Source organism: Choloepus didactylus, chromosome 7 (assembly GCF_015220235.1).
Source record: "Choloepus didactylus isolate mChoDid1 chromosome 7, mChoDid1.pri, whole genome shotgun sequence".
Classification (NCBI taxonomy): Eukaryota; Metazoa; Chordata; class Mammalia; order Pilosa; family Megalonychidae; genus Choloepus; species Choloepus didactylus.
The window spans coordinates 118,994,772-119,022,547 of NC_051313.1; the positions used below are offsets into that span (position 1 = coordinate 118,994,772).

At 40.8% G+C, this 27,776-nt stretch overlaps 1 protein-coding gene across 1 annotated transcript; it reads left to right on the forward strand.

Moving 5' to 3' along the window:
* The first annotated feature begins 1,559 nt into the window (after positions 1-1,559).
* On the forward strand, positions 1,560-7,117 carry LOC119539230 (HLA class II histocompatibility antigen, DO beta chain). Its single transcript, XM_037842573.1, has 6 exons — positions 1,560-1,650; positions 4,392-4,661; positions 5,109-5,390; positions 5,848-5,958; positions 6,215-6,246; positions 6,417-7,117. The coding sequence occupies exons 1-5, from the start codon at positions 1,560-1,562 to the stop codon at positions 6,232-6,234; spliced, it is 774 nt and encodes a 257-aa protein (XP_037698501.1). The 3' UTR covers positions 6,235-6,246; positions 6,417-7,117.
* Positions 7,118-27,776: the final 20,659 nt, after the last annotated feature.

Genomic DNA, 27,776 nt, shown 5'->3' on the forward strand with positions numbered 1-27,776 from the left:
GCCTCCTAGTCACGCTTTGTCAAAATTCGTTCTTCCAATTTCAGTGTGCCTACATTGTACTCTCTTCTTTCAAGGTCCAGCTCAAACATCAGCTTCATCATGAACTCTTTCTAGACTAAGTTAGAATTTACTTTTCTTCTTGTGTGTCCAAACATTACAAAGTTAATTTCATTCTTCTTGATATTACAATGGATTGTTTGTCACTTCACCTAGGTTACATATTTTTTGAGAAAAAAGAACATGTCTGTTTCATCATCACATGGCCTATTGTACTGAGCACAGCTCTATGCTAAATACATGATAATGAATTTAAAATCTACTTACAGACCACTTTGGTGAAAAAGGAGTCTTACTCTACAAAGTTACCAAATATATATCTTTCAATTCCTTTTCAGCAGAAGACCTAGTCTTGTTCTCAAGAGAGTCTATTGAATCCATCCAATTTGAACTCCTTCATTCACCCCTTTTCTACCCCAAATCTCCCTGTCTTCCTTCTTGTCTTTGAAGACATATTCCATTTCATTGCCAAGCCTGACACTTTCTCATTCTTTGGATTCCATTCCATTTAGCATTTTGGGGGAAATTTGTCTTTTTTCCCTCTCTTTTTTATCTTTAATTTCTCCTGTTTACAGATGCCTTCCACTTGACCCAGAAATTTAAGATCTTTCTTATCTTTAATGTATCTTTCCCTCAGCATTGCTTTTCTCTCAAGTGAGAGTCTCATCCATCTCCTTAACTTCCAAAATTCTTGAAAGACTCTCTACATCTGCAGCCTTAATCTCCTCATTTCCAGTTCACTTTGTAAACTTTTGAAATATGGCTTTCACCTTTAATATTCTGTTGTGCCACTGAAGGTCATCAGTGCTCCACTAATTACATTTTCTTACATTTTATCCTCTAGGACATTTTTGCAGCATTTTATTCTTTTGAAAGCCCTCAACTCTCTCTCTCTCTCTCTCTCTCTCTCTCTCTCTCTCTCTCTCTTTTTAAATCTCTCTCTTGGTTTCCAGGAAATTGTACTCTGTCGGGTATTATCTATTTCTTCAATTTCCTCTCTGAAATTGCTCTTTCTCCTTCACTAACTCCTCTGAAGTCACATCGTTCAGAATGCTGCCCAGCTTTTTTCTTTATTTACACTCTCTCCATTGGTAATGTCAACTACCGCATAGGAAATGAGGCCGTATTGGTCAGAACCAGCCAGGGACAGTGCTGAGGATAGAGGGATACATAAGACCCTGTACTGTGTGGTGTACACTTAAAAAAAAATTCTTCCCCCAGCCCATTTCACACGACTAAACTACTGTCAGTGATTCTGCAGGTAAACAGTTCTTGAGTGGTATAACTTAACTTTATGAAAGTGTTCTACCTAGCACCTAATGATGCAAAACTCTTCTGTCTTGATTGGTTGTCAAGCCGAGGAGTTTCCAATCCCAAGCAGGCCACAGAGGTATCTATATTCTTAATGATTGTTTTTTTGACTGAGCTGTGTGGGGGCAAGCCCTATTCTGAAGAGGTTGACCTGATCTCACTGTCTCTCTCTCTCTCTCTTTTTCTCTAGAATGGGGTCTGGGTGGGTTCCCTGGGTGGTGGCTCTGCTCGTGAATCCCATCCGGCCGAATTCCTCTGTGACTCGAGGCAGAGACCCTCCAGGTAAGGGCAGAGCACTTTTTGTGTGTGTGTGCGAGAATTGGCGTGGGGGAGCGACAGCTTTCTCTCTAGGTCCAGGCCACAGACCAGACTGGAAGTGGCTTCTGGCTCCAAAGAGCAGTGTTCTTCCCTTTGACAGGAAAACACCCCTTCCCTCCTCCCCACACACCATGGACGGTTTGGAAAAGGAACTACCTGTGCCAGAGCCACAGATTCAGGGAGCAGGGATGGACGGTGGTTGGGGGGAGAAGAAGGTAAACCTTTTGTCTGTTCAGGGTTCTCTTTGTTTTAGTCTCTAATGACGAGAACTGGAGAACTGTAAAATCTGGAGGCAGTCTGAGAAGAGCTGCCATTCTCCAGCCAGAGGTCTGCTCTGATGACTCTTACTGTGTCTGTATACTTATGCAACTGGGGACAAAAGAATTGAAAATAAAGTTTGCTCCTTCTGGCATTCATTAAGCCACTATTATATGGTCAGAATTGTGCTAGACAGCTTTGAGAAGTAAGAGAATTTGAATACATTATCCCTGTCATCGGGTTACTGGACACATTATTTATTAATGTTATTTTTCTAGCTGAGTCTACACAAACATGAAGCAATGTTAGAGCATGAAAATACATGTTTAGCAGCAAAAAACAGGATGTAATGTGCTAAGAAAAGAATGCTCTTTGAATGTCAAAGTCTCATTAAACCCAAAAGAGGAACAAACCTATGGGGAGAGAACATCCTTCTTAGAGAACAGAAACCACTCTGAGCTTCTAATGTCCATTAAAGGGCACAGTTGAAGAAAAGAATCAGCACAGATCTTAAATGATGACTGAACACTTGAAAGTTTTCTTTCTGATTCACACTTTTAGAGCAAATAGAGAAGAATATGAATGTCGAGGAATCGGAGGTTGGAGCCTTACCTGACATTAGCTGCCGAGGGAGAGAGGAGTGTGGCTGGCCCAGGAAGGGTGCCGCCATCCTTACAGCTCAGTCAGCAGCTCCTGGGGGAGGCCCCTGGATTCAGAAATGAACATACATGCACAGCTCAAGATCAGTGACAGTTATCCTTCCTCTCTCAACTTACACGTCATCTCTTCAGGAGGTCTTTACTGACCAGCCTGCATTATTAACCGCATTTGGAGTTCCTTTTATTGTTATTGTTACTCTCAACTGCATAGAATTAATTTAGTGTTACCCATGATTTCACAGCACATTTTATTCATTGGTCAGTACTAGGACTCTCCTCTTTCCTTATCTCCATTTTTATTCATTCCCCTCTGTATATATCCATTCTAATGTGTCTGGTATGTCTTCTAAGAGTGGCCTTTAAAAATATGTAGTATTGTCATTCTGTGTGCATTTTTTGAATTTTAATAAATATTACTGCGCATTGAATCACATTCTGTTTCTCTGCTCACTTAACACTATGCTTTTGAGCTCTATGTTATCAGATGTGAACATGAATCCATCTTTATCAAAGGGGAAGCAGTATAAGGGAGGGTAAGTGTCTGTTCCTAAGTAAAACCGCTTAACAGAGAGCTAAAACTCAAGTCAACTGGGACTTATCTGGGTTTCTTTCTTAAGACTTTCCAGATCCTCTAGAAATCTGTATTCTCTAGAAAGAATTGTGCTTTTGCTTACTTCTGAGGACTGGTTAAATAGCTTGGGAAAGTGAAATAATTTTGGAAAACATGAACATATTAGAAATGAGGCACATTGTATGAAAGTGAATATGTAGCTCAAACTAATAATTATCAATATTAATAAGGTACTTTAAATGTAGAAACTTATAATGGAAAATGGAATTGAATTTTTGTTAATTCCTTTTTCAGTGGCAGCATCTAATGTAAAAGCTGTAAACGAAGGCTTAAACTAACCCTATATTCCCCATACCATGTTGTTGCAAATATAAGAATTGTAGGTATAGTGTCAGTGATGGTGGTGGTGGTGATTTATTATGATTATGATAATAATTAAAACAATAAAAGGCACTTCCAAACCATGGATTAATATTGATTATTTTCCAACATCAACAGAAGTAATGGTTGGAGCCAACAGAGCTGGTGAGGTGTCTGAATAAGACTGCAAAGGAAAAGACCCAGAAGTAAGATTTTTGGAGAAAACACATAGCTAGTGAGTGGAAGGTAGTAAAAGAATTTATTTCACACCTACTATGCACTTAATCTGTTTCTTTGCCCTAAGTTCATCACTCCTTCAGTTTTCTCTAGAAAGAAAGTGTGGAATGAACCTATCAAAGGCAAGGGTGATTTTGAATTTTACTATGTGGGGATGGATCTTTTTTTTTTATGCAATTTTATTGAGATATGTTCACACACCATGAGGATGGGTCTTTCTTATAATAAAGGGGATAGAAACCATGGGATTCTGCAAGATTGGCTAGGAGAAACCTAGCACAGTGGCTGGCATAGAACAGAGTCAATAAATATTTGTTGAATAAACACAGGAATGAAAGTTTATATCTCTTGGGTCTCTCTCTTTGGCTTGCATCTTTGGATTTCTTGTCTTTTTTTTTTGTTTTTTGGCTGGCCTGGTATGGTGGGTCTCAGCTTCTTCCCAATGTGGATGTCCTTTTGCTGAGGGGAACTAGAGTGGGACCAAGGGGAGAAGAGGCTCCCTTGGCCTATTTACTGTGCTCAAAAGGCCTCCTGTCAAATTCTCGCGGCCTGGCATAATTTTCCAGGTATGAGTTTCTTAAAGGGGCAGTTGGCTCATGTTCCTTTTTTTGGTTTTCCAGAAGATTTTGTGATTCAGGCAAAAGCTGACTGTTACTTCACTAATGGGACAGAAACGGTGCGGTTTGTGGTCAGGTTCATCTTTAACTTGGAGGAGTATGCACATTTCGACAGTGATTTGGGGATGTTTGTGGCATTGACGAAGCTGGGGCAGCCGGACGTTGAGCTATGGAACAGTCGGACAGATATTCTGGAGAGGAGTAGAGCTTCTGTGGATACGCTCTGCAGACACAACTACAAGCTTGGTGCATCCTTCACCGTGGAGACAAAAGGTGAGGTGGAGGATGGGGTCTGGTGGGGTTCAGAAAATCCCCCATGTGAACCTAGCCATGGACCTTCTTTATGATAAGCAATTTCGTGCTTCAGGATAAGTGGACCATGTGCAGGGTGGTCTGTGTATATGTTCTGTCCCCAACTGTGACCCACTCATTATCCTCACAGTTCACGCCACTATGGCCTTTGTCCCAGACCCCCAAGTTCTCAGGGACTGAATTCAGGGCTAGTGTACTCAGATAGAAGAAGTAATTGTGAGAGTGCTTGATAGGGCCTAAGTCCTTCCAGGGGGCATTGGCTGAGTTTCTGAGTCCTGCAGGCTGAGATTTTCCTATTCTTCCAATTTCCACTGGGGTGATCTAGGGAAGGGATTAGTTCCTAAAGAAACTCTTGACCAGGCTTAGTGATTTTCCCTCACAATGTCTCATCTTTCCCTCCATTCCCAGTGCAACCAGAGGTGACTGTGTATCCAGAGAGAACCCCATCCCTGCAACACCACAACTTGCTGCTCTGCTCTGTGACCAATTTCTATCCAGGGAACATCACGATCAGGTGGTACCGGAATGGGCAGGAGGAGACAACTGGAGTCATATCCACAGGACTCATCAGGAATGGAGACTGGACCTTTCAGACTGTGGTGAAGCTGGAAATGACTCCTGAACTTGAAGATGTCTACACCTGCCTTGTGGATCACCCCAGTCTGTGGAGCCCCATTTCTGTGGAGTGGAGTGAGAATCAGCCTATTGTACCCTCTGGGTCCTACTCTGGATCAGACTGACTCAATATGGAGCCTGTGCCATCTCTGCACAGGCTCTTGTCTACAATACAAATTTTTCTTTCCCCTGATCTGGGGGAGTCACAGAAATCCAGAGTTCTTGGGTTTGCTGGGAGAAAACATGGCAAATATCTTTCCTTGTAACCTCCAAGAAAATACAGAGGTCCAATTACCTCATCACTTACTTCCAACCCTGGGAACTAGTAGCCTCTAATGATTTGGTTTTAGCATTTAGGGGTCATTCTCATAGGTTATAAGAATCGGTTACAGATGGGAGGCCACCTCATGGGGGCAAATATTGGCCTCAAAGAGCAATTTCTAAATTTATTCCTTCTCTAGACAGGCTTTGGGATTTCAGGGAGGTGCATCAAATATTGAATTTTACTAACTTTAAAATCTGTTTCCTGTAGGAGCTCAGCCTGATTATTCTTGGAGAAAGATGCTAGGTGGAGTTGGAGCCTTCCTGTTTGGGCTAATCTTCCTTCTTGTGGGGATCATCATCCACCTCAGGGCTCGGAAAGGTAACAAAACTCTGAGGAAAGCCACGTGGCTTTCCCCACTTCCCACTTTCTCTGACGCCAAAGATCTGAGGCTGGGAAGGCTGACTGCACATCTCTGGGACCATTGGGATACTCTTTCCTGAAGCCAGGAACATTCCAGGGGATTTGCAGAGATAGAGAGCTCTGATGTCACAGGCCGCTCTCCACCCCCTTAGGATAATCGCACTCATTTGGTCCTAACTGGGGCATTCTTTTTCTTCTCTTTCTGTCTCTCCAGGATATGGGAAGATGCAGTAATCTGGTGATGAGGTAAGTGTCTTCTTTGTCTTTGGGTAGCAGATCTTCCTTTTGGTTCTCTGGTCATGATGAGATGCTAAGGGGATAAAGAGACATAAGGGTGGCTCTGGCTGGGTGGTACTGTCTCCTGAATCCCTGAAATGGGAGGCTGGGGTACGAGACATTTATCCCTGTCCCTGCAGGTCTCAGGAGCTCTTCTCCCACCACAGCCATCCCGAGGTCCTCATTGAAGCTTCTCCCCCTGGAGTCTAAAACTGTATGGAGTGGCCTGGGACCAAGGCTATGTAAAGGACACTCAGAGGTCAGAGCTCTGGGAGTGACTCTTTTCTGTGACCCGTTGAGGAGTCCTGAACTGATTCCAGTTTTGTTTTTGGAGATCATTTATCTCCCACTCTTTTACCCTTCTTCCTCCTATTTATATACTGGCTTAGTCCCCACTTCCAGTGAAACCATCCAGAAATTCCCTAATGCTTAACTTCTTCCAGCCCAACTCCATTAACTTTTCTGTGGTCCTCCCTAATTCTATGAGTAATTTTTCCAAATCTTTCTCTCTTCCAACTCTTCACAGTCTTCAGAAGACAAATGCATGGACAGTCAATGTTTCCGGTTTTCTATTTTAAAACCTTTGTTATTGTAAAATAAAACAAAGGTACAAACAATCACAAAAATGTATAGTTCAATGAATTATTTAAGGTAAAACTCCTGTAATAACCACTCAGGTTAAAAAACAGAACTTTGTTGGTCATCCCAGAAGTCTCAATGTGACTTAGGCCAATCAAATCTCCACTTCCCCTCAAAGGCAATCGTACCCGACTTTTATGGTAACCCCTTTCTGTGTTTCTTTATAGCTTATTCCTCTAACTATGCATCCCTTTACTCTATAGCTTAGTTGTGTCCAGCTTTTTAAAATGACTTTTATGTCTTATACTTTACAAGTTTATTCTCTATCCCCCCTTTTTTTTATGATTAATCTGTTGAGAAACCTGAGACATTTGACCTGTAGAGTTTCTCACGGTCTGGATTTTGTTGATTGCCCACATGGTACAATTTAACATGCCCCTTTATCCTCTGCATTTCCTGCAAATTGGCATCTGCATGTAGAGCTGGATCCAACTCAGATTTTATCCCTTTGAAAACTCTATGGGTGGTGATGTAATCTTTCACCATGTAGCACATAATTGATTCTCTTTTTTATGATAACAGCCATTGTTGCTCATTGCCTAGGCCCTTAATTCAGTGGAGATTGCAAAGTGGTAATATTCTAATTCTATCATTCCTTCTTCATTTATGTGCTGGATTATTTCTATAAAGAGACACTTCCCTTCATTTACTGTTATGTTACCAGTGGTACACTGGAAAGAAAGGATCAGTGTTTGGCTCTTTGCTTTACTTACCAATTTTCAAGATAATGAATTTGTTTCCTACTATCATCCAAAGGTGACAAATTAGGTGTGGTTTTTTTTTTTTTTTTGGTATATTATAAACTCATGAATTTAAACATATTTGATGGGTTTTAATCCCTTGCACTTTTTATCTCTCTTGAAGCTCAAATGCTTCCTCTTTGGCCAGTGGAAACTTGTTCAAGTGACTCGAGTTCTTTTGACACAAGCCTTTTGATAGTTTCCTTGTCATCTGGTGTGACAAGGTATTCGAACTTTGTTCCAGTTTGCTAATGTTGCCGGGATGCAAAACACCAGAAATGGATTGACTTTTATAAAGGGAGTTTATTTGGTTACACAGTTACAGTCTTAAGGCCATAAAGTTTCCAAGGTAATGCATAAACAATCGGGTACCTTCACTGGAGGATGGCCAATGGTGTCTGGAAAACCTCTGTTAGCTGGGAAGGCATGTGGCTGGCATCTGCTCCAACCTCTGGTTTCAAAATGGCTTTCTCCCAGAACATTCCTCTCTAGGCTTCAGCTCCCCCAAAATGTCACTCTTAGTAGCTCTTGGGGCATTTGTTCTCTCTTAGCTTCTCTGGAGCAAGAGTCTGCTTTCGACGGCTGTCTTCAAACTGTCTCTCAGCTGCAGCTCCTCTCTCAGCTCCTATGCATTCTTCAAAGTATCCCTCTTGGCTGTAGCAAGCTCTCTCCTTCTGTCTGAGCTTATAGAGTGCCCTAGTAAACTAATCAAGGCTCATGCTGAATAGGCAGGGCCACACCTCCATGGAAACTATCCAATGAAAGATCTCACCCACAGTTGAGTGATCACATCTCCACGGAAACATCCAATCAAGTCTCCAACCCAATCAACACTGATACGTGTCCTGCCCACACAAGACTGCATCAAAGATAATGGCGTTTTGGGGGACATAATACATCCAAACCAGCACAAACTTCATCTGGTACACTTCCTGCCCAGACCTACAGTCAATCATTATACAGAAAGCCCTGGTTTATATTAGTGGGAAATGTCATTTAAGACATATTCTGGAGTTAGGGATTGGTCATTGTGTCAGGCCTTTTCAATGGATATATATATATTTTAAAGAAAGGAAGTGGAAAGACAAAGACGCTCTTTATTAAGAAGAGGAGAACAGGGTAGGAGCAGATTTGGGGGTGAGGGTAGTCAAGAGTTTGTTTTGCACTTGTAAAGTTTGAGATGCTCACTAGACATACAGGTGGAGACATCAAACAGGAATTTGGAGTTATGAGCCAGGAGTACAGACAAGAAATCAGTGCTGGAGACATAAATTAGAGCAGTGTATCTGAAACTTTAACATTAATATACATCACCTGGAGAGCTTGTGAAAATGTAATTCCAGGGCCATGTCTCCAGAGATTCTGACTCACTGGGTCTGGAGTGGGCCCTGAGAATCTGCATTTCCAACAAATCCTTTGGTGATGCTGAGCCTGCTGACCCGGGGATTTTATGTGGAGCAGCACTGAATTAAAGAGGCGTCGGTGTTGAGCTGGAGAAGATCACCTCGGACAGGGACCTTCAATCTGGCTGCAATTTACAATCACCTGGGAGCATAAAAAATACCTGTATTGGGCCTTATCCTCAGATATTCTGATTCAGTTCTTCTAGGGTGGTGCCTGAGCCTTGAGATGCTTTTAAAAATCTGGGTGACTATAATGTGCCATCAGGGTAGAGACCCAGGGAGCGAGTGAGGCAGATACAAAAGAGAAAGTATCTGAGGACCAAACCCTGGGGCACTCCATAAGGTCAGAAAGACGAGGAGGAGACTGAGAAAAGGTAGTCAGTATGTGGGAACAAAACCAAATGACAGTAGAGCTGTTAAATTTGCAGAATGCATGTTATGACAATATCTTTTAAGTATTTCCACAGATTGCTTATTAGGGGAAGAACATTTTCGTGTCCCCAAGGCAGGAGACCTTTTGGCACAATTGTCTTCCTTGCACTTTAGACCCAGATCTCTATGGCCTGGAAACTGCTTACTCATTCTTGAGCCAAGATACCCCCGTGTGCTCCCACCCACTCCACACATCCCTCTGGCTCCACTTATTGACCCAGTTTTTCTTGCTCTTCTCCTGGGACTCCACCCATAGATTTAGAATGCTTTTATAGATGTTGAATGTCATCCAAGTAACTATTTATTTTAAAGTTTAACTCATCAGAGAAGTGTAACTTAGTGTCAGGAGTCCCTCTCTAGCAGGTTTATGCATCCTTATTCTTTTTATATTCCTTTATATTCTTCTTCTTTTAAAAAACTAAATATAATCTGTGATGATGAGTGTATACCTGAACTTAGGTTATAAATAATCATGACAGGGACCAGCCAATTGTCTCTGTCTTAGATTTCCTTGATTGCACTTTTTCATTTAGAGGTATTTAGCATCTAGAAAAGCAGTTTGGTGAGGTGGATATGCACATGGACTGGGGAACCAGCTGCCTGGGTTTGAATCCTGGCTCTGCCACTTACTAGCTGTGCAACCTTGCACAAGTTGCTTAATGGCTCTGGGCCTCATTTTCTGCATCTGTAAAACAGGGAGAATGATGGAACCCTCTTCATGGGGTTGTGGGGAGGGCTATATGAGCTAATATACAAGAAACACCTAAAATAACACCTGATGTGTCATATTCACTATTTTTTAAAACCTCAGTGAATTTATAACCAAGAACCTCATATATGTATATCATTAACTTGGATGACACATTTCTTACAGCTGCCTTTTCTACCAGCTGTCAAATGAGTTATATTCTTTCAATTTATTGCCTACATACAGTCTTTGAACATGGACTCTGTGTCATCTATTTATTTGATTTCAGGTTTCTAATAGAAATTGATACTACTCCAGCTATTTAAGGGTTTATTTTAGTTCTATTCCTCATACAATTTAGTTTTTCTATGAGATTGCATTTACATTTGATTTCCTCTTAGTGTCTTTTTCTTAAATAAGTGGTGTGTGTGCTTGGACTCCCAGGATTTATATATTCTCTGTCACCAATGCTGCTTCTCCTCAAGTCTTCTAGCCTCTGCTCCTGCAGAGACCTGGTGTGTTATGTATTGCTCTAAGGCCAGGCCCACTATGCTATTTGAAGGCCAAGCTTGCTCTTAAGGTTGCTCGGGCTAATGCGGCAATTGTGTTATACAAGGGAATCCTGACTTATTATCTAAATATTTGGATATGAAATCATCTTTCAGAGTTTATTTCTGTGCTTGGAAATCTTCTTTTGCCATCAGCTCTTGAATTTTTCTTTCTTGTATGGTTTACTGTCTGGTGGTGATTAGCTTTCATCAGGTTCTTTGTATATTCAGTCTACAGTGACATTAGAATGGTTTTGAGTTAACAGTGTAATGAGCTAGAGAGGCAAGAAGGGAAAGTTCTATTTTCTCTGCTGACAATCTCCTGAGCCTTCTTGAGTTTGGCAAAAACAGTGCTAATTACACAGAAAATTGATAACATTTTAATCTAATATACTTAATTAAATTGGTGTTTGTGCTGGTTTGAAGCTGTTATGTACCCCTAGAAGAGCCATATTCCTTTTTTTAATTTTTATTTTGAAATAAATTCAAACTTACAGTAACAGTTGCAAAAATAATACAAATCCCATACACAGAACTCCAGCATACCCCAAAACCCCTCCACCGATACCCTGATCTACCAACTTTAATATTTTGTCACTTTACCATTTCTTTCTTTCCCTCCCTCCCTGTCTATCATCCATTATCTATTACTCTGTCTTCTGAACATATGACAGCAAGTTGCACACATCTTTGAACAAATAATATAATTTACATATACATTTCCTATGAACAAGAATATTCATTTATGTGACCACTTAAAGTGTAGTTAAGAAGCTCAAGAAATTTAACATTGATATAAAGCTTACATTCTATATTTCATTTTTTTCTTATGTCCCAGTTGTGTTGTTTTGAGCCTTTTCTCCTCTATTCTTAGATCTCATCCAGGATCATCTATGACATTTAATTGTCATTATCTATTTAGACATTTTTTTCAATTGTAGAAACATAAATACAGCATAAATCTTCCCATTTCATCCCCTCCCAAGAATTCCGTTTAGTGGGATTAATCACATTCACAATGTTGCAATGCCATCACCTTCCCACTATCCATTACTAGAAATTTCCCTTCACCCCAAACAGAAACCCTACACTCATTTCTTATTAACTCCCCATTGTCCCTTCCCCCACTTCTTGTACTTTACTTTTCATCTCTATGATCATATTCTCTGATACTTTCTTTGTGTTTACCATGGGGCTTAAATTTAACATCTTAAGTCTATACAATCTTGTTTTCTTTGATACCAACTTAACTTCAATAGGACACATAAACTATGCTCCTATACTCCTCCATTTATAGTTCTCGTCAAAAATTACATATTTTACATTGAGTCTGAAACCACTGATTTATCATGACACTTTATGTATTTTAGATCCTGTAGGAAGTAAATAGTGGAGTTACAAATCAAAAATACAGTGGTATTGGTATTTATATTTACCATGTGATATTTACTGGAAATCTTCAACTCTTCACGTGGTTTCAGTCAATTATTTAGTGTCCCTTTCTTTCAGCCTGCACAATTCCCTTTAGCGTTTCTTATAGGACTGATCTACTGGTGATGAAGTCCCTCAGCTTTTGATTATCCAGGAATGTTTTCATCTCCCCCTCATTTTTAACCTCCAGGTGTTTGTGAATTTTCTAAGTCTCTGATGGTTATTGACTTCTATTTGTATTACATTGTGATCAGAGAATGTGCTTTGAATAATTTCAATTTTTTAAAATTTATTGAGGCTTGTTTTATGTCCCAGACTATGGTCTATTCTGGAGAAAGTTCCATGATGACTAGAGAAGAATGCGTATCCTGGTGATTTGGGATGTAATGTCCTATATATGTGTATTAAGTTTCCCTATATCTCTCCCTCCTTCCTTTGTTTCTCTGTCGGTAGGGCTCCCTTTATTATCTGAAGTAGGGCAGGTCTTTCATTAGCAAAATCTCTCAGCATTTGTTTGTCTGTGAAAATTTAAGCTATCCCTCAAATTTGAAGGAGAGTTTTGCTGGATAAAGTATTCTTGGTTGGAAATTTTTTTCACTCAGAATTTTAAATATGTCATGCCACTGCCTTCTCACCTCCATGGTGGCTGCTGAATAGTCACTACTTAGTCTTATGTTGTTTCCTTTGTATGTGGTGAATTGCTTTTCTCTTGCTGCTCTCAGAACTTGCTCCTTCTCTTCAGTATTTGACATTCTGATCAGAATATGGCTTGGAGTGGGTTTATTTGGATTTATTCTATTTGGAGTTCACTGGGCATTTATGCTTTGTGTATTTATATTGTGTAGAAGTTTTGGGAAGTTTTCCCCAACAATTTCTTTGAATACTCTTTCTAGACCTTTACCTTTCTCTTCTCCTTCTGGGACACCAATGAGTCTTACATTTGGATGTTTTATTTTACCTATCATATCCCTGAGACCCATTTTGATTTTTTTCATTTTTTTCCCCATTCTTTCTTTTGTTCTTTCATTTTCCATTCTGTGGTTCTCAAGGTCGCTGAGTTGTTGTTCAGCTTCCTCTAGTCTTGTACTATGAGTATCCATAATCTTTTAAATTTGGTCAACAGTTTCTTTTATTTCTATAAGATCATCTATTTTTTTTAATTTACTCTTGCAATTTCTTCTTTATGCTCTTCTAGGGTGTTCTTCATGTCCTTTATGTCCTGTGCCATGCTCTTCTTCATGTCCATTATATCCTGTGCTATGCTCTTGTTGTTTGTCTTCAGTTCTTTGATTAATTGCTCCAAGTACGGTGTCTCCTCTGATCTTTTGATTTGGGTGTTTGGGTTCGGGTTATCCGTATCATCTGGTTTTTTCATATGCTTTAAAGTTTTCTGTTGTTTTTGGGCTCTTGGCATTTGCTTTACTTGATAGGGTTCTTTTAAGACATGAAGGAGTATTCAGACACCAATCTCTAATTTGTCAGATCTACAGCTTGGTGGCATACACTTTTCTAACTAACCAGCACTAACTTTAACTAACTAACTCCTCAAGTCAATTCTCCCCAACTTTGTCTTTGGGGTGTGTGGGGGTCTGGTTCTTGTGGGGTCCAATTGGTGCATCAAGTTTGGGTGTGTTGTTGGTGCTGTCCACCCTGAATGTGGGGCAAGTGTCTAAGCAGTTAGGAAGGCAGGGCAGCTTTAATAATTAAACCTCCCAGGTGTTCCTGGAGATTTAAGGCTGTTGTAAGAGTCTAAACCTTCATTTCAGTCTCACCACAGATTGTCTCTGCTGCCGACCCATAAGTCCTTGGTATTGGTGTAGGGTCCCTGGGATTTCCGGGTGGGTTCCTCTTCCCAGCCATGCCCTTCCAGGGCCTCTGCTGAGGGAAAGCTGTGCTACGTCACAAGTGCATGCTGTCCCTCAAGGGAAGCCCTGGGCCGCTGGGCTGTGCAGGGGTGTTCCCAGCCTGCTGTAAAGATGGCTGAATGGGATGTGTTAATTTCCCCCTTTTCACACAGCTCCACCTTCCCAGCTCCAGGACAATTAGCTGTGGGTGCATGAAAGGCTATTGTCCATGCCAGATATTGTGGCATGTGTGCGGTGTTGCCAGAAACACTTCCTGTCACACTGGGTCCCTTGGCACGGCTCTGGGCTGTGGCACCAGCACCAGGCAGGAGCCCTCTTTGCTCTGAGGCAACTAGCAGTGAGTGCACGAAAGGCCCTCTTCCACACCAGATATGGAGGTATTCACACAGCCCTTTCCTGTCACACTTCACTGTGTGGTTCTTGCTGCCATATCTGCAGCCACTTTTGGTTTTTGTTTTTTAAAAAGAACTATTCCGCCTCCAAACTCCAACCCACAGTTTCCCCACACCACAGCATGGCTGCTGGACATTCAGCAGGCTCACTCACTCATTTCAGAATGCAGAGTCCTGGTTTCACCAAGTGCATGGTCCTAGTGGATTTAGCAGACCTTGTCCAGCTGGTGTATCACTGGAACCGGTGTTCTGGGTCATTTTCTGGCTTCTATCAGAGGTGTTTTTCTGCCCTGTCTCTCCTAGCTGTCATCTTAGGTTTTCCCACCATATTCTTTTAATCCAATTTTGTAGGGAGGGAAATTTTTATTAGATTATTTCCATGGAGATGTGACCCTGCCCACTCAAGGTGGGTCTTGATTAGTTTACTGAGTCTGTAAGGGAATTGAGAGCTGACACAGACCCGCATGCTTGGAGACACTTATTTGTTACCAAATTCTACCAATAAAAGCAAATCTATCCATTCCTTGCCCCTTTGCCACATCACATCCTCAGATCAACAACTCTGAACATAGTCAGCAAAGATTAAGTTTCCCAACTTCATCCACCTGGATTTGCCATTTCCAGCCTTGTCTCCAGTCCTCCTCCCTGCCTGCTCTGCTTGCATATTTTAGTTTTTGGCCTTCAGGGACTTGGAGTCTCAAGTCTTCATGTTCTGATTTGAGGGGTGATCAGCAGTATTAATCACATCAATCTCACTTGTCTTCACTGTTCTTTAAATGTTTTCTACTCAGGAGGCACAATCTTCGATGATTTGTCAATGGGTGGGTTTCCTGGTATAAAATATGGCCCCCATCAGAACATGTTTTCTGCATTTTAGTGTTAATTGTAAGTAGCAAAGTGTCAGATCCCAGAAAGAGTCTAACATATAGAAAGAGTTTCTGACCCAGGGGCCCCGCAGCTTATCTCATAGAAAACAGATGGGCCATAAAATACGGCCTGCTCCCTTCAAATAGACAATGTAGCTGCACTTCAAAGTAGAGTAGTGCATCAGAACCCTAGCAACCCATCAGCTCAGAAGTTGACAAGCCTTCAATCGAGGCACAGAACACCACTCAGCAGTCACCCTTCCCTCCCAACATGGTTTTTCTCTTTAAAAATGCAGCTCTCAGAAAGAGCCAGAGCCACTTTCTTTTTTTCTTTTTTTCTTTTTGCTGGCTCCCATCTGCTTTCTTCCTCTAATAAACCTTAAACTTTCTACTTAAAACTGTCTTGCTGCATTGTATGGATTCTTGAACGACTCCGACCTGACATCTGGTGCCAAAACCTGGGATGGATGTTTGACTGAGGCTTGAGTCTCTGCCCCTTAGGGGGAATGGGACAGCCTCTTGGTCAACCTCATTCAGAGGACCAACTGAGGTTTGATTTTCCTGGCCCCTCGGGGCAACGGAGCAGCCTTCCAGTCCACTCTGTTCCCCAAACTACACAGTTGTTCAAGTTTCCCTGCATTCAGCAGCTTGAATCCATCAACTCAAACCACCCTGATGCCATGCCAGCTCACCCTCACAGCTCTCAAATATCTACAACTAACTCGGCCCTAAGTAAGTGACATCTTTCTGCCCAGATCCTCCCCTTGAGAGTTTTGTTTGGTGTCCCAGGGACACCTCGGCCTGCCCCAGTGTGGCGCCTAAGCCCGCTGTAATGCAGCACCCAACTTCATAAGCCTACAAAATCTGAGCACTCAGTCAAAACTCTTCGACGCTTTGGGAGCGTTTTTCCCCATTGCAGCAGTCAAAGTAACTCGGCCGACCCGTTGAGCGAAAGACTGCACGCAATTTCCTTATCCCCAGTGACAAACCAGGGATGCCTGCTTTGTTGTTGTGACGGATCGTACAGATCTGGGTTGTTAGTCTCACTTGAGCAATGTTTTGGGTGGCCTCTGTAGGCCTCCAATGGAACGGGAAGATTTTGAGCCTCTCACGGGTGATCTCCGTAAGCCTCCCACAAGCAAAGTTCCCTAACAAGCAACAAGCCTCTTGAATTTCTTAAATAATCATGGGTAATATCCAGTCACTTTAAAGTGACTCCAAAACTGCATTTCCTCCTAAATCTACTCCCCTGGGATGTTTACTCCGCAATCTCAATAAACTTCAATTAAAAGGGGAGGTAAAACCAAAAAACTTTTTCATTTCTGTAATACAATTTGGCCACAATATCCTCTAGAACAACAAAAACGTTAGCCAAAAAATGGCACTTTCAATTGGCAAATTCTTGCTGAACTTGATAATTTTATTCGGTGCTCTGGCAAATAGTCTACAGCTCCCTATTCTCAAGATTTCCGGACTCTTCGGTCCCGGCCATCTTTCTGCCACTCTGTTGCCTCCCACCAAATCCTCCTCCTTCATGAAAAACCTTCCAAGTCTGCCCCCACCCGCTCTACGAAAATTGCAAAACCCCCTAACCCTGAACAGCCTTTAAACAGCTTCTGTTCCTTTGACCCTGCGGACCATCCCCTTCCTGACTATACTCCCCCTCCCCATTCTTCTCCAACACCTTCCTCTCCTCTCCCCTCAGTCTCAACCCCTTCCCTTCCCAAACCTACCCCCATCCCTAACAAGCCCTCTCTGACCTCAGATACTCCCCCTCCCGATTCCTCTCCAACCTCTTCCACTTCCCTTCCCTCTTCTCCTCCCAAACCTACCCCTGCCCCTAATAAGTCCTCTCCTACCTTAGCACCCACCTTCTGACCCCCTCTCCCGGACTCTAACCCAAACTCCTCAACCCTTTTCACCTCCTTTCACTCTATCCCATGGTCCAGCGCCTATAATAAATCCCCCATCAAAGGGTCTGTTTCCCTTATGAAAAGTGGCAGAACAGGAAAGCATAATGAAAGCTCATGTTCCCTTCTCCCTTTTGTGTTTCCCGCACAATCAAAATAGGAAAAAAATAACCTCAACACCCCCCCCCAACCCCGTGTCCACCGCCGCTCCCCGCACCCTTTCCCGCCGCCAAAGCACTCGCTCCTCCCCCGGTGTAGACAGGCGAGAGCCCCGCCCGAGGAGACCTAAACACACTGTGGCGGCTCCCCAAAAGCCCGGAAACCGGGAAATAGCTGCCCTGGAGGCGGACGGCGGCGGCGGCAGTGCCCTCGGCTAGTAGCAGCGGCGGCGGCGGCGGCTCTGACACGGTGATAGCCTCAGGGCCTCGAGACACTCAGCCATCACCACTCGCTCTGCTGCCAGTACCTGCAGCAAGACAGGCCGCCAGGTGACAAGGTATTAACTAAAGTGTTTTAATTATTTAGCATTATTCTAACAAGTTTAAATCTAATGGTAATTGTATGTTGTAAAACGTTTGCTTGAAAACAATTTCCAAAATCATTTTCGTAACTTTTAATATAAAAGTTAAAAAACTGAACTTTTATTAAAAAATAAAAGTTTCCTGAGATTATTGAGGTGTTATTTCTTAGTAAGAGGTTATAAAAATGTTTTCCTAAATAATCAATGCAAAAGGCAAAAAAACTGTTTTGTCAAAATAACTTCTTGCACTTCATGTTAACTTTTATCATGTCCTTGATGGTTTAAAAATATTGTTTCCCACTTTTAAAAGAGTTAAGTCATTTCCTTAACTTTAGCTAAAAAAACAAAAATACTGTTTCAAACCTAACAGCTTTTAACATTTTGCTTTCTCAAAGTCAAACCCTAACGAATATCTTTTTATTTCCAACAGTTACAAAGAATTTGCTCTTTCATCTTGGAAAAAAATGAAGTGCTCAAATGATTAAATTCATGTAATTTGTTGTAAGTTGCAGAAGAAATGTTTAGACAATGTTATAAAAATTAAAAACTTCTAACCTTTTAGTTACTGATCTGCATAATATCGAACAACAATATAGTGCTGCTAGTTATGATTTTAGTTGTTTTTAAAGTGTTATCTGTCACAAAACTGCCAAATTTCCTTGTAAGTTACATTGTTTTACTCTAATGCTTTTCTAAAAGTGCTTGCAGTTAGCTACAAGTAAAGCTTCATCTTCAACAACAACAAAGAAAAACTTTTAAAAAGAAGCAAAGCAAATGTATAAATTATGTTCTACCCATTATCTAACATAACCCTAGTAAAAATGTAAAGAAAAATTAAACCTCTGTTTTAATTAAAGTGCTTGCATGTTTAAACCAGGCTCCTAGTACTGTGCCTGCATGCTCTCTCCCCATTGGAGTTATTGGTGAGACCCATTTCTGTGGTCTCTAGAACTATAAAGGTGTCAACCACATCACGCAGACGTGCTCCAAAAGTAGATGAAAACACGCTGTTACTGAAAACACCTTTTACTACAAACACCTTTGCCTCTGCCTGCCAGAAAAGACTCTATCACTTTAGCTTTTCAGTAGACACTGCCTCCAGACTGGCTCTGCTGCATGGTGCCAGAGGGTGCTGTGAAACAGTCCAATGGAACCCTAAAGCCCACTGTCCTATTTCCCAGAGAACCAACGATGCTGCGCTACAACAACTGTACAAAGAAGATACCTCCCAGAGCTATAATTGCCAGAGTGATGTGGTTGAAACCTAAAAACATAATTAACACTAAAGCCTGCTCCTATGGGGGAACAGCATATACGGTATTGTGAACTTAACACCCAACGCAGCTCAGGAAAAGGAAAAAAAAAAAAAATGAAAAAAAAGAACTTGAGCATTCGTTAGCATTAAGTGTTACACATATATACCAAATGAATATAACAATGTCTCTTTAATATTAAATCATATGCAAGATGATAATAGTCATGTTAAAATTTTAGTAAACTGGATGCATTTTCTGAGTGGTTAATGAATTTACTATGAAATAGAAAACAGCCTTTATTAACATGGTTGGTATTCTGCTTGTCATTTGTTTGTCTTGTTGTTGCCTGTATTGTATCTGTGAGTTTATGTCCAGAGCATCTTCCAGATTAATATAAGAACCTCTTCACCTGTGCTCAGCAGGAAGCAGTTACAAGAAGAAAGACCTTCACCCACTTTCTCTTCTATAGTAAATGCTCACAAAATACCGTTTCTTAAGAATAAGAAAATGTCTCATGAAAAGGGGAGGTTTGATAGCTGGATAAGTAGAAAATATTCAATTAATTCTTTAGCTAAAAAATGGTTAGTATCGTCTTCAAAAGCCAATAGAAGAAAAAACTGTTTATTAAGATCACGTCACTCAAGCAGCTTTAAGTTATTCTGACCATAAAAAGCCCTTGTTAAAATAACTTGCTATTGCTCTAATCTCAACAACAAAACTTATTCTCTGCTCCCAGGAACTTTCCCAGCATTGCCTGCAGTAAGATATGAAGGATGTAACCACATGGTCTCATAATCAGAACCTTGAAAAGCAAGCCTGAATGAAGGGAAAACCTGAAGACAACTCCTTTAGAAACTATTCTCAATAATTGGTCTAGATTTGGAGAGTGTCATTAAAAAAATTGTTAGTACATTATTGCAACTCTGTGTGGCCATAATATAAATTAAGTAAAGGGGCAGAATGACCAGAAGATGGGATTCTGACCTTCAGGTAATTATCCAATTAAAAATGTATTACAAGAACAAAAAATTATGAAATTTAATAAAAACAACAGATGAGCTGTAGCTGCAGTCAGCTGACCTTTATGTGTTGTATGACTAGCTATAGCAGACTGTGTCAAGAAATCTGTAAGTTAAAGGAAAAGTTACAGTTAAAAAATATATGCGGACTTCCACCTCTGCTTTAATATCAGGACTTCCAGAGCAATTAAATAAGAGAAATAATAATATTGATGTGCTGGCCTGTCAGTTTTTAAAATTAAGAAGTCAGAAAAAGGACCTGGCCAAAGGGGTCCTTGCTAAAAACTAAAATTGCTGGGAGGACATCAAAAGTAACTAATACAATTTAAAAATCAGCGAAAGTGCAAATTGTCAAACCAGTGTTGCAGGATAATATCTCTACTGAAAAATCTGATAATGAGAACTTTGACTCCCTCTCTCCGTAGAGACCAGACAGCTGAGGAGCCTTGTTCTTCTCATACACCAACTAATGATTTTTGTTCTAATGGTGAAGAACCAGTTATTCCTTCTGATATAGAAGCATAATTAACAGAATTTCACCCCAAAACACTCAAGTACAGTTTCCAAATAATAGAAAGTAAAAAGTCTTACTATAATAACTGGGACAAATGATTTGTATCCTTCAAGTCCTATATTAGAAGTTTGTATTTCAGGAGAAGCTAAACAGTTGAAAGCTGTGAGTATTTTCAAAAAAGCCAAAAGCCCCCCTCAACCTTATTAGATAAAGATAATATGTAGCCATCTTGTCCTGTGTGTAAAAAAAGAAAACCGAACAGGGCTGTAGCTGTTATTTTACTCATAAATAAATAATGAGTAATGTAACAAGGCTAAATATGGTCTTAAGCAAATGTATACTTATCAACATGATGCAATGGTTTAACTAATTATAAAAGAAATTTAAAAAACTATACTAATAAGTTAAATATAAGTAAAAATAATCTCTTCTAAATTTTAGTTTTTATATAAGAAAAAGTTGTGTTATATTGTTCTTACAGAAGTCATAGTTTAATTAGTAAAGATATTTTCAATAAAGTTTTGCAGACATTCAAGGTTACATTTGAATTTCTGATAACACTGTGAATACTCTCCTTTATTTTTGACTCACTGGTGGTTCACCACCTGTATTTCATCACTCATATTCAAACACATAGAATATGACTTAAATTAAATGTACCCTAAACCAAGACTTTATAAATACTCTATAACTTAGGAGGGGTCTCCTAATCTCATATCCACCTACATCCTAAAGGGACAAAAGCCCCCAGGCTTAGTAATGTATCAAGTTATTTTTGCATTGTAAACTTGTTCCTTTTACCTAAAGTGCTCCTTCAGTAATATGTGTTAAATTTGAACTCTTATATTAAGCACTCATTACTTTCAAAATTATTGTCTGTCCCTATACGCTTATTTGAATGGAAGGTTACTTAATGAAACCCAAACTAGCTGAACCACGACCTGATAAGGCTCAGGCCTTTTCTAATAGAAACCATAGATTTGAGGTTTTAAAAAATAAACAAAAGCCCATGACACTAGCACAAAGTCCCTTTAACAGCCTTGTTGGGCCAGTAAATAAAACTATGGCTACTCATTTTATATTAAATGAAACTTTTTAAATGTATAAAAATATTACTGTTTTCTAAGCTACCCGTGCCTCAAACAGATGATCTTTCCTTGAAATGAGTTTCAAGAAAACCTGAAAACATAGAGAATTAGACCTCTTTGGAACACAAACTCAAATGCTAAATCCAAACTGAGGACACATAAATCCAATTTTAGAACACCCAGGGCTAAGTCTTACTATATATGGTAGTCTTTTTTGGTTCATTGGTATTCCTATGCTAGAATCCTCCATTCTAAATATATCCCAAATGCTACAACAAACATGAAATGCCACTATCAAAGCATTAAAAAAACAAAAACAATCTTTAAATAGTTTAGCTAAAGTAGTCATACAAAATAAAAGAGCACTACACATTCTAACCGCAACAGCAAACAAACTTGTGCAATAATAAATGAAACCTGTTGTTTTTACATCAATAATACAGGACAAGTTGAGCAAAACTTACAAGTACTAAAACAAAATATAAACATAATAAAAAATAGTCTAGCAAATGTAGATGGCTCTTGGTTAAAAACTTTCAAATTTTCTTTTGTCCTTTTCTACAGTTCTACGAGTTATTCTGCTCCCCCTCATTAGGCCATTAATTATCCTTATACTAATTTTCCTTTTTACTCCTTGCCTCTTACAATGTCTAATTAAATTTGCCAATAGGTCAATAGCAGCTGTAACTAACCAGCAAAATTCTGAAAATATACTCCTTTTGCAACAAAAATTCGAGAGTTTGCTCCCGCTGCGGCAAAAGCATCACTATCAGCCCGTTCCAGCAGAAGATGCCCAAACATCAATTTAATAATGCTAAAACTTAGTTTGAAGCAACTTTCCCCCAACTGCATCCCCACTCAGCCAGAAGTAGCTAAAGAAAGAACACGACACCCCTGCTCCCTCCAAAAGTTGCTTCAAGCTAAGTTAAAGCATTAACCCAAATTCAACCCAAACTTTTGCCAATTTTATTAAAAGTAAAAGGCAGGAATGTCAGATCCCAGAAAAAGAGTCTAACATATAGAAGGAATTTCTGACCCAGGGGCCCTGCAGCTTATTTCATAAAAACCAGATGGGCCATAAAATACGGGTTGAAGGCTGTTTAAAAACTCCAGTCATAGTGGTATCTGAACCCCCAAAAGGCCTGCTCCCTCCAAATATCTAATGTAGCTGCACCTCAACGAAGAGTAGTGTGTCAGAACCCTAGCAACCCATGAGCTCAGAAGTTGATAAGCCCTCACCCAATGGAGGCACAGGACACCACTCGGTGGACACCCTTCCCTCCCAACGTGGTTTTTTTCTTTAAAAATGCAGCTCTCAGAAAGAGAGCCGGAGTCCCTTTCTTTCTTTTCGCTGGCTCCCACCTACTTTCTTCCTCTAAGAAACCTTAAACTCTCTACTTAAAACTTTGACTCACTGCATTGTGTAGATTCTTGAACGACTCTGACCAGACACAAAGATTTTGCTCAGCATTTGTCTTGTAATGCCTTTTGGCCCCTTGCTTTAATGGAAAATCTTTCTCATTTTCTTTATTGTCCCAGGCAGGTGTGGTGAGCTCTTTGGGTTTGGGCCAGTGTATGCTGGAGGCAGGAGAAGGGAAGGCGGGAGATCGGCAGCCCCAGTGATCTGGGCTTGGGCAGTGGGGTTTTAGGGGCAGGAAAATCTCCTCTCATCTATACCTTCTTCGGACAACGGGAGGTGTGCTGCAAGAAGACTGGTATTTTGAGTCAAAATTAGGTACACCGTTACTGTACTAGATTAGCTATCAAATAAAATTGCGAATGGAAGAAGTTCAGAAATGTAATAATCTTAAATTTGAGTCCAGGTTCGTTAAGTAACATCAGGAGTCAATGCTCGGAGGATGTGATGTGGCGCTCTGACCGCCAGATGGCGATCAAGCCTGAAAGTAAAAGTTGGTTTTCTCAACGTCCACTTTGGAGGAAACACCTTCTCTCCTAAGGACTTCGCAGGTGTAGCCTACACATCTCTTTCTTTTCTCACATTACCTCAACCCACGAGATTCCGACAGGGGCGATGGGGGATATGGAATTCAAGGAAGGGGGGCGAGGTGGTGCGAAGCTTTCCCGTCCAGCCACAGAAGCCCGCTGCTTGTCTCCTTTCCCCTCTCCCTCAAACCCCTCCCCTTCTAGGCTTGTGTTCCTAGTGGGGGCCACTGTCCCCCTAACACTGCAGTCTCCAGCTGCAGCAATAAGAACTGGGGTCAAAGACAAATTGAATTTAATGTTCTATAAAATGCTCTTATGTATACAAAACAAAATCTGGTTAATTAAGATTCTAGAGTCAAAAGAAGCCAGTCCATTTGGCAAATTGTCTCTTCTGTGAGCTCAGGGCACTGGCCAGCTTCCCTATCACCGTGAGCTGTCCTTAGTTACCTCCCCGTGAGCTGTCCTGGTTACAGGTCTAACGGCTGGAAGGGCCTACAGAGATGGCCTAGTTCAGTCCGGGCATTCTGCAGATTATACTGTAGTTCTAGAGAACTGAACTTCTGGAGGGCAGAAATTTTGCCAGTTTTTATTCTCTGAGGTATTCCCAGTGCCTAGAATAGTGCCACTCAATAAATATTTGTTTAAATGAAAAAACGAAGTAGAGAAATTGAGGCCATAATGGTCTCAATAATTTATCTAGGGTTGCACATCAGTTAATGGCAGGCTCAGGTTTAGAACTCAGGTTTTTTGACTCCCATTTTGGTCTTCTTTTCACTAATTTGAATCATCCCAACTTTATTTTCATTTAGAGTCTTTTAGTCCTAATTATTGAATGATGGGCTTCATCCCCTTTTAAAAACAATTTAGTTACCAGAGAATTGGAAAGGAGATTTTCATTTTATTTTTGTTACAAGTATCACTTAAATAATGTCTATTAATTTCTTTCTTCCACCTTGACCATATTCATTAGGGTCCTCTTTTTCCTTTCTTATCTTCTTTCCCAGATGAAGAATTTTGTTGGCATTTATACCTTACTTGACTAGGAGCACACGCGCGCACACACACACACACACACACACACAAAATTACTGTCTGGTATTTCTTGAGAGACATATTAAAATTCCTGTCCGTGCTTATCCTGGAGAATGCTATACAGAATTCTTCATGTGAATTACCACTTGACTGAAAATCAATTTCTGAAATTCTGCGATTCAGAGTATTTGATGCTTTGTTTTTCTTAAATTAGGGGCTCATATTTGAAGCCACCATTTGTTATTATCGACCACAAAGTTTCACTAATAGGACATGTCGCCCCCAAGCAGCAGTCACACAGGTCTCCCGTCATAACTCCCTGCTGTGCACCGAGAAGAGAGGGCTCAAAGTCCCACACGTGCTCACTCCGGATGCCTGAACAGTGAGCTGGCTGGGCCCGGGGAGCCTCTTCTGCCATCTGAGGGGCTGAACCCAGATCAACCTCCAGCTTCCCTTTGTGTCAGTGGTTCCTCCCCAGCCAGAGGGGTCATAGCTTCCCACAGCCCGAAGGTTCCCCATATACTGGCAGCAGGTGTTCCCAGACATCTCCTGGAAACATCTGTGGCCCAAATCCTCTCTTCTTGGCACCAGAGTAACCCGCATATTTCCCCCTCTGTTAAGATCACTTTCTCACACTTGCCCTATAAAAGGGAGAGAAATAAGGAGTGAGGACCCAGCACTGGAAGGTGGACGTACAATGGGTGTCCAGCTGTGTGTTCCGGCCCAGACCCACCTCTTTGTGGGACAGTGGGGGGAGGGGTGCTGGGCCTTCCCTTCTGCAGTTGAGCCCTGGCCTGAAAAGTTTTCCATCTCTCCAATAAATCCTTAACCCAGCCATGAGATATTTTGGAATCTGTCCCTAACCCTGTGCACAAAAGCAATAATCATCGCTTTGTTCCATATTCACTTTCACCTTCTCCTCTGTGAGCACCACGCCCACACTGGGCCCTACAAAGTGAATTTTGGCTGTGCAGCAGAGAGATTCTGTGGTGACACTTTTGTGTGGTGTGGTAACAGAGAAGCAGAGAGGCCAAAATACATAAATCTTCCTTTCTTCCTTCTTCCTTCCCTCTCTCCCTCATCCATCATTATGTCTCTCTCCCCTCCTTATCTATCTATCTATTTATCTATCATCTATTTGTACTTACCTACCTACCTACCTATCATCTATCTGTAATAGAGAAATTAAGAATTAACATGTGATTATGATTATTGAATCATTATATAGGTGTTTTTTTTTCTATATTATAGAATAGGCAGCAGTTAATACCTGAAATTACTGAAACTCACCTAGTCTAGCCTATGCATATTTACTATTATAATGGTCATTATAGCTTAGTCTCAGCCCTGTTACAGCTCCTATTGCGATGGTTATTCTGGCCTAGTCTCAGCATGGTGTATACTTAGCTATTGTAATGGTAACAACTCCATTCTCCCTTGTTTGAATCCATAAAAACCCTGAACTCCTTAGACTCAGGGAAACAGATTTTTGGGCCGTTAAACCATCTGATCTCCTGCTTTGTGTGTGTAGGAATACACTCTTTCTCTCTTTGAAGCCCCAGTGTCATGGATTGGTTGTTGTACGCATCGGGCAGAGAACCGCACATTTGTCTGGCATCATATCTATATCATTATCTACTACTATCTATCATCTGTCTAACAAGGGACAGATAGCATACCATAGGGCTTTAGAGCTCAGACTCTGGAGGCAGAATATCTGAGTTTAAATTCCAGTCCTGTCATTGTAATGGTTGTGTGAACAAAGACATGCTATTTGACAGACGTCTGTATACCTTAATTGCTTCATCTGTAAAATGGGATTCAGATAGCAACCCAAATCATGTCCAGTCTTTGTGCTTCCAGGCAAGGTGGTTTTTTTTTTTTTTTTTTTTTTTTAATTTAATTCAATTTTATTGAAATATATCCATATACCATACAATCATTCAAAGGGCACAACAGTTGTTCACAGTATCATCATATAATTGTGCATTCATCACCACAATCAGCACTTGAATATATTCATTACTCAAAAGAAATAAAATAAGAATAAAAAGATAAGTAAAAAAGAACACCCAAAACATCCAATACCCTTTCTTCCTCCCTATTATTCATTTACTTTTTGTCCTCATTTTTCTACTTATTTGTCCAAACACTGGGTAAAGGGAGTTTGGGCCATAACATTTTCACAATCATACATTCACACCACATAAATTACATAGGTATATGATCGTCTTCAACAATCAAGGACACTGGATTTCAGTTCAACGATTTCCTTCTAGATATTCTAATGAACTAAAAACCAAAGAGGAATATTTATATAATGTATAAGAGTTACCTCCAGAATGAACTCTCTACCCCATTTGAAATCTCTCAGCCATTAAAACTTTACTTTGTTTCATTTCTCTTCCCCCTTTTGATAAAGAACACTTTCTTGATCCCATGATGCCAGGGCCAGGTTCATCCCCAGGAATCACGTCCCATGTTGCCAAGGAGATTTACACCCTGGGAGTCATGTCCCACGTAGTGGGGAAGGCAGTGAGTTTACCTGCAGAGCTGACTTAGAGAGGCCACATCTGAGCAACAAAAGAGGTTCTCTGGGGGTGATTCTCGGGCACAATTATAAGTAGGCTTAGCTTCTCCTTTGCAGTAACAAGCTTCATAAGGGCAAGCCCAAATAACAAGGGAGAATATCAGGAATTCCCCAGGTGGGGAAGTTTAATATTTCCACATTTTCCCCCTAGACCCTCAAGGGGGTATTGCAAATACTTTTTATTCTCTGCTCAAACTACTCTGGGATGTTTTGGGGCTTCGTGCTAACCCATACAAATCAACCAATCTCATTCCCTATTCAAGGTCCCATGTAATTATGGTGTTTGAGTAAACTGAGTATACAAGTTAAATTATATAGTGTGCTACAGAAAATATAGATTTTGTACCAAATAAACATCTCTTCCTTTGGTCCCACACAGAAGCCAAAGTGTTAAAACATAGTTAATATCATCCTCTACCTTTTAGTCTGATCTACCCCAATCTCAACCAAGTCCATTTCGTTCATATCTCCAATCGAAGTCTGATGTCCTTTTCAGTGTCTTGAACAGTTGCTGCATGGGGCAACGTCAACACTCACAGCTGCTGAACTCTGGCTCTGAGTCCCAGGTGCCACAAAGACACCCAAAGCTCCAGGGACTGACCAAATCACACATAAACACAGGC